The sequence below is a fragment of the Camelina sativa genome, chromosome 6 (genome assembly GCF_000633955.1).
Source record: "Camelina sativa cultivar DH55 chromosome 6, Cs, whole genome shotgun sequence".
NCBI classification, from domain to species: Eukaryota; Viridiplantae; Streptophyta; class Magnoliopsida; order Brassicales; family Brassicaceae; genus Camelina; species Camelina sativa.
This window is the reverse complement of record NC_025690.1, coordinates 13,305,318-13,313,078: the sequence shown is the minus strand read 5'-3', so window position 1 is coordinate 13,313,078 and position 7,761 is coordinate 13,305,318. Positions and strand designations below refer to the sequence as shown.

At 33.5% G+C, this 7,761-nt stretch overlaps 2 protein-coding genes across 2 annotated transcripts; both read left to right on the top strand.

Annotated features, from left to right (window-relative positions):
* Positions 3,464 to 4,691, top strand: LOC104699005 (F-box protein At3g49450-like). Its single transcript, XM_010414369.2, has one exon. The coding sequence runs from the start codon at positions 3,483 to 3,485 to the stop codon at positions 4,689 to 4,691; it is 1,209 nt and encodes a 402-aa protein (XP_010412671.1). The 5' UTR covers positions 3,464 to 3,482.
* On the top strand, positions 6,535 to 7,668 carry LOC104699004 (F-box protein At3g49450-like). Its single transcript, XM_010414368.1, has one exon. The coding sequence runs from the start codon at positions 6,535 to 6,537 to the stop codon at positions 7,666 to 7,668; it is 1,134 nt and encodes a 377-aa protein (XP_010412670.1).

Sequence of the window (7,761 nt, the reverse complement as noted above, 5' to 3'; positions counted from 1 at the left end):
TGCCTCTTATATTAAAAAATAATTTGTTTTTTTTTTCATTGAAATTAAGCTAATATTTATTTAGTAAACACTTTACACAAAGGGTCTAAAAATCCAAGACATAGGGTCAAAACAATCAGAATGATTGTCTACATCCTAATTTAGCCAAGTTACGACTTACTACATCAGAATGTTTTGTATGAACAAGTCGAATGTCTATGAACTTAGGGCTTGACTAGTTCAAACGCAGCGCTTACGGTTGCGGTTGTGGGAGATTGCGGAAGTGGGTGGTTACGGTTACAAGCATTATTTAGCGTTTTGAGTGACTGGTTTAGCGTTCTAAAATAGGTGCGTTTGCGGGAGTTTTACGACTGGTTGACCAGCGGGTGCAATAGCGGTTAAAACATAATAAATGTAATATATAATTATATAAATGTTTGAATACACCAAAAAATTATTAAACTTGATTTAAATTAAAATTCATTAAAAAATACTAAATAATTATTCAAAAAACAAATAAATTTCATATTGAAATACTTATTACTTTATGCATTAGGCTTTTTACTAAAACTTTAATCAAGTAATTTGATAAATGATAAAACATATGTTTTAGATCGTAGATCTTCTTTCTTAAATCTCACACACTCAATAATTTCCGTGGGGCAGTAGTTGCATAGGTAGGAATGATCAAACGAGAGTTGAGAAGAGTCGCTAGTGATTTGTTTTTATATTTTTTTTTTCAAATAATCTTATTTTCTTAAATTTCTGATGAAATGTTATATTTATTTAGATTTTTTTGAACTTACATGCGATGTGCCATTAAATTTACATCAAAAATTTTGGGTTATTGTTAATTGAAATCTTATTTTCTTCCAATTGTTTATTTTTTAATATTCTCAACCGTATCCATACTTCATTTTCTTTCAAAAAAAATATTAAAAAAATAGTTAGGTAAAAGATATATTAAAAAAATATTTCATTATCATTGATTTGTTTCATGTTTAAAAAAAATTTCAACCGCAATCACCCGCAACCGCAAACGCTTGCGGGAAATAGCTTTTGGAATTCAGTAGTTTGAAGCGGTTGGAAACGATTTGGAGCGATTAGAAGCGGTTTGTGTGATTGGTACCAATTGCTAGCAATCGCTACCACCCGCAAATGCAGCGTTTGCGGGAGGTAGCGGGAGAACCAATCAACACCTTAATGACCTAATTAATAATAGATATATAATATTTTATTATATAAAGTTGGGTTTTCAAAGTTAGTCATTAACAGGATTATGACACATGTCAAGTATACTGATGAGATGTTGACATGTGTAAAAAACTATTATTTTTCAAAACAGCTAATTAAGAAAATAACATAAGTTATGTTAAAAGAATTATTATTTTTGAAACGTAATAGAACACTTAATTAAGAAAATAACACATTATATCTACATAAAATTATGTTTGTAAAGTGACATTAGTACAGTGACCATTGGTAAGTCCAATTGTAGAAGGCACCATCACGCCAGGGATCGAGTCCTGCTCTCTACGAATGTAGGGATTTGGCTAATGGGCCGGCCTATTGGCTTTTTTATATGTTTATATCGAAAGGTTTGATCTTTGATTTTTTTCCGATATAATTTTGCCGATATATTGCATAGGTCTTTGATTAGTGCGGATCTTCAATGGAAGCTGTCAAATGCAATGAAATGGAATGGAAGTATATAAATCCCGCTAATTTAATCGAGGATGGAGACAATGATGGAGGTTCCAAAAGTGATTCTACAGTTAGTAACATTATAAGTTTGGAAGATTAATCGGTGATTGATGTTTCTGGTCAAAATTTAGAGTTTTCTCTTGTGAATAATGTTGATGATTCTGGTACTCAAAAAAGAGCTGCTTGATCGAGTAATTGAAAAGCGATTTTCAAATTTGGAAAGTTAGAATGGTAAACCGTTTCAAAATTGGTTTCAAACCGGATTTACGTGGTTTTCTATCAGATTTGGTACAATGCAATACTTCTAAGGAGTAAATAGGTCATCGATCCTTAACATGTTTATGACATATGTCATGTTTTGGATTGTTTATAAAGTTTCTATTTTATATATTTGAATTATCTAAGACTTATATATACCATCGTGATTATAACTTTTATTTTTTTTTAATTATGTTATATTTACTTTTTCTCAGTTTCTCAACTTTTATTAGGTTGGTCATAAAATCATTATAAGAGAGTAGATAATTTTCACCGGTTGTTCATCCAAAATATCTTTGGAGTAAAAACAAATTTATGGTTAAAGAAATTATGTCACAAAACAATTTTAGTAATTATAAGAACTATAATTATGCCAAAATGAAAGTAAAGCAACATAAAATTTGTTTAATTTGTTCAGAAGATATTTTATAGATGGTGATAAAGAGCATACTTTAACAATAAAATAATTTTGGGTGTAAGAACATATTTTTAATGGTAAATCATAGAGTAAAATTGTACATGCTTACTAATTAGATGTTGTTTTAATGAACTCTTTGCATTTAAAATATTTTGTTAATAAGTTGTGTAAAGTTTTGAAAATTTGACAATAATAATATTTGTAATGATGAGTATTTGGCAAAATTTTGGTGGGATATAATTTAGTTTTATATTATTGTAATAATTGTTATAATATATTAAAAATATATAAACATAAATAATTGTATGAAGGTAAATACAAATATGATTTTTTCTCTAACTAAATTTATTTATTTATTTAATTCATAAAATTAAGTTTCTTATTATATTTTCAAAAAATTGTTTAAAATTTAAGATTTATTTTTTAAATCCGCAGATCATGCGGGCCCTTATCTAGTATCTTAATAAAACCCGGTAGTCGACACATTCAATGAACTATCATTAATATTTGTTGATGATTCGCAATCACATACAAAATAACACATGAGTGAAACTTTCTAATCCAGCTTTGTCGTATTAATGCTTAAAGTTTTGAGATGTGCAATACCTTTATTTCAGAAACCACCATCTCGATTTTAATTAACTAAAACCCAAATTTTGTAAGATTTGTATGCTGAAAAGGAAAACATGTTACTGTTTAAAGACTATCATATTAAAAACTTAAAATGACAATCAAGAAAAACAAACAGAAAGACACTTTTTGTAAAACAAAGACAATATCATTGCCTAATGATTTAATTGTTTAATTTTAATATTTTGACTATAAGAAACCAAATATTTTGACTATAAGAAACCAAATTACGAAATATGATGTAATGAGTTGGATTCAAAATTTATTATTTAGCAATTATATATAGCTAATAATCTATATATATTAATAATAAGAAAAAGGTTGCTGCAAAAGGAAATTAAAGAAAAGAAGATAAATACATATCACCAAAAGGTGGCAGGTACCTTTAAGGTATCATTGTAAAATCTTGGAAGACCATATATATCATCCTCAAGTTGTGTTTGATATCGGTACTCAATACTCGAAAAGGTTTCATTTCCTTTTAATTTATGCAATGTCCACCAAGAAAAAACGAAAGGAGCACGTCTCCAAAAATGAGGCTCACCTAGCCATATCATCAACGGATGGGTTACGAGAAAACTATGGTAAGCTGCCAGTTGATCTCATGGTCGATATACTCTCCAGATTGCCTCTGAAATCGGTCGCGAGGTCTCGTTGTGTGTCAGCGAATTGGAATTCTCTTCTATGCAACCCACATTACACCGACCTGTTCCTGAAGAGGTCTTCAACTCGGCCACGTCTCCTTTTCACTTTTGAAGCTGAGGGTAAGTGGTCTATCTTCTCTGCACCTGAGTACCTGATTTCATACAACAATTCAAATCTCGTAGTTGTGGATAGTCGTATGGATGTCCCTAGAGATTACACCTGTCGAGTTTGTGTCCCTGTTTGTGGATTGTTGTGTACGAGAGATGAGTATGAATTGAGTGGAAGGAGGGATGCAAGGATGATGATATGTAACCCTAGCACAAGACAGTTCAAATCATTACCCAAGGTGAGAACGAGGAGGGGTCGTGTTGTAACCTATATGGGGTATGATCCAGTCGAAAAACAATATAAGGTATTGTGCATGACAATTCGCGAAAAGCCCTTTTTGTATAAAGCGGAAGAGTATCAAGTTCTAACACTAGGAACTGACAAGCTGAAATGGAAAATGCTTGAATGTTCAGTAGACCATTACCCTTATACTAGCGATGTATGCATCGATGGGGTTTTATACTACATAGCTATGAATCATAAGTCTAGAAACGATATGATAGTCTGCTTTAATGTTCAGCTGGAGAAGTTCAACTTTATTAACTTTGAAGAGATGGAGTATCATTGTACTTTAATAAATTACAAGGGTAAATTAGGAGCAATTTGTCATCCATCAATCGGTAATTTTATGGATGGAGGAGCTGAAAGCTTTGAGTTGTGGGTTACAGATGAAACTGATGGAGAACGTACATGGTCAAAGCATATACACATATTGCCGCCTATGTGGAAGGAGCTAGTTGCGGAGACTAGAGTTTACATTGTTGGGATTGTTGGAACAAGTGAAATTGTGTTTTCTCCATTCCACTTGTCCAATCCGTTCTACATATTTCACTTAGATATGGAGAGGAACACTCTCAGAAGAGTTGGAATTCAAGGGATTGGACCTGTTAACGGTCAAAAGATCTATGCCTACTTAAACCATGTCGAGAATTTGAAGCTTATGATGTAAGTTCTTAATAATTTAAATTTCATAAAAAGTTAAGATCAGTGCTATTTTTCCTCCTAATTTATTTCATAAAGTACAATATCATGAATTCTTAAGACAATCCTTGTTTTATCATGTATTTTTCCCATTGTTCAGTTATTATAAATGACTATGTTATAATTACTTTGATGTACCTTCATATTTGTCTGGTTGCTGTGTCCATGCATGCTCTTGTTTATATCAACCACACTCGCGGCATTGGTTTTCTATGTTTGATCTGTTTTAACGTATAACTTCAAGCACTCGAGAATCACACCCTTGTTGGACATTAGTACTAATTTGCATTTCTTTTGTCCTCATCATGTACGTTTTCTTCCACACCGTAGCCTCCTTTTTACACAATAGACATTGGGCTTCACATTAATCTTAATTACATACAGTATTCAGCTATATATGCACATCTCTCACCATCTCTGTTTCAGAAGAAGTATACATGGTATTTTTATCATTTTTATTTATATCAATCTTTGTATAAGAGCCAAAAATGTATATGGGAAATCACACCCGGGATCGGGTCCCGTTCCCTACGAATGTAGGGATTTGGCTAATGGGCCGGTCAGTTGTGGCCCAATGGTTGACAAAAAAAAAAGTGTGAAATAACGGTTTTACGCAGGTAATATATTTAATACTATATACATTTAAACAAATTACTTTGGAGCATGATCAAGTGTTTAATCCAGTTATCTTTAATTAAGAGCACACTTTGATAAAGAATTAAAGAGAAATAAAATTGTATGAATTACAAAAAGAAAATTGGTGGCTGGGGGAATGAATATATGTAAACTCTTTCTCGTGTAGTATTTTATTTTCTCTTATTTCCCCTTTTAAAGCAAAATATATATATGTAAACATATCTGCTTTATGCCTGCGCCTTTTTATCTAGGGTGTGGGAGATTTTGACTAGGCAACTGATCCAAGCTCGTTACACCACAAACTTTTTGGATATCATCGCACTTGTTTGAGACTCCACTTACACGTCGTCAACTCGGTTCATCTTGCAGTATATATGTTCTGCAAGCTTCTGCTCACTCGATTTGGTTCGAACGAAACTGCAGGCCACACGGTGTAATCCCAAAGTCTCATGAACAACTTGCCAAGCTCATTGATGATTTGATCGTATCCGCAACAGGTTGTGCTCCATCAAGAGTCATGGTAGCCCGAACCTTGACGATGGACTGCGTATTTGGTTAAGTACTAGAGCTTAAGTCCTCTGTTTCAAAACTCTCAAACTTTTTCCACTCTTATTTCAGCATTAGGTCCCACTCTAAATTGCATATACTGTAAATAATGTTTTTTTGGGTTGAATAAATTTAACATTCTTTCAGAAAAGAAAAAAGCATATACTATATCTCTATCCAATCCTTGTCGATGACTTACTACATTACAATAGCATTTTGTTTGAACTTAGTCGCTGAACAGATAATAACTTGATATATATAACCCGGCCAGGCGATGGACATAGCCGCTAAACCACCATTAATATTGTTGATGAGTACTTTGCAATTCCTTTTAAAATAAACATGAGTGTAACGTCTAACCCAGCTTTGTTGTATTGACTTTTGGCTTCTGCTTCTAGTGGTGAACTAATTTAGATATCCTTTAGATGAACATATGATTACTCTTTTCGAGTTTATGATTGGGGAGAGTTACTTGAATGACAATATCTTAAACTGATTTATCTCTTTTNTCTCTTTTGCAAATTAAGTACCATTAATTTTTTTTTTTTTTTTTTTTTTTCTTAAAAAGCCTTACATAAATTAGGGAAAACCCTAGAAATTTGGGGTTCTAGGTTTTTGTGTCGGCCGCCATGGAGAAACAGCATAATCAATTCCCCGAGAAGGGTCTCCTAACCATAGAGTCGATACCATTTGATATTTTAATCTCAATATTCTCGAGATTGCCGGTGAAATCAATTGCAAGGTGGTCGTTGCTTTCGAAGAAATGGGCTTACATTCTCCGCCATCGAGATTTCACCGACTTGTACCTGAAAATATCGTCGCCTCGTCCCCGTCTCTTGCTCAACTTCCAAGTCAACGGTAATTGGTTCTTCTTCTCCGTGCCTCAGGACCAGAACTCGTGTCTTTTAGCTGCCGATCGTCACATGAGTTTTCCCACCGAACATGTTTCTTATAGGATTTCACCTTCTGTCTGCGGATTGGTTGTATGTGGTTTAGATAGGAATCATCCGTGGATCTATAACCCTAGTACAGGACAATGCATAGCTTTACCCAAGACGACATCACTAGGACCTACTATGGATTTCTCTTTTGGATATGATCCGATTGACAAGCTATATATGGTATTGCGCAAGTCCAATGATTTTCGAGTTTTTACGTTAGGAACAGGAGAAGTATCATGGAGAAAAATTGAATGTTCAATACCCCATTGGTCTGTATCTCATGGTGAGAAATGCATCAATGGGGTTGTGTATTATTTTGCTCAGCGCCATGGCACTAGATTTCAAACACCTTACATGCTAGTTTGCTTTGATATCCGGTTTGAAAAATTCAAGTTTCTTGATGTGGACAGTGACATTTGGGGATCAACTCTAGTAAATTTCGAGGGTAAATTGGGCATAATTATTCTTGGTGATATTGTTTTTTTCAGTGGCCAAACTACAAAGCTTGTGATGTGGGTTCTAGATGATGTCCAGAATGAGAAATGGTCGAAGCATATCTACCAGTTGCCGTCCTTGTGGACGAATCTAGTTGGGGATAACTCGCTAAAAGTTGTAGGGCTGACTGGTACATGTGAAATTGTGTTCTCCCCATATTATATATATCAGGATCCTTTCTACGTTATCTATTACAATGTGGTGAAGAACACTGTCAGAAGAGCTGAAATCCAATTAGGAGTTGTTCCTGACAACGGTCTGATGGTGGGTACCTCTGTTGACCATGTAGAAAATGTGAAGCTTATGGAAGTGCTCCGGAGTTCATAGGACTTTATAATGAGCGCTGTTGTACCTATATGTTAATCAATGACCATGATAATTAATGATTAATTGTTGTAATCTACTAATCTATGTTTGAGC

Coding starts and splice junctions, on each gene's coding strand:
- LOC104699005 (XM_010414369.2), top strand. CDS start 3,483: ATGTCCACCAAGAAAAAACGAAAGGAGCACGTCTCCAAAAATGAGGCT.
- LOC104699004 (XM_010414368.1), top strand. CDS start 6,535: ATGGAGAAACAGCATAATCAATTCCCCGAGAAGGGTCTCCTAACCATA.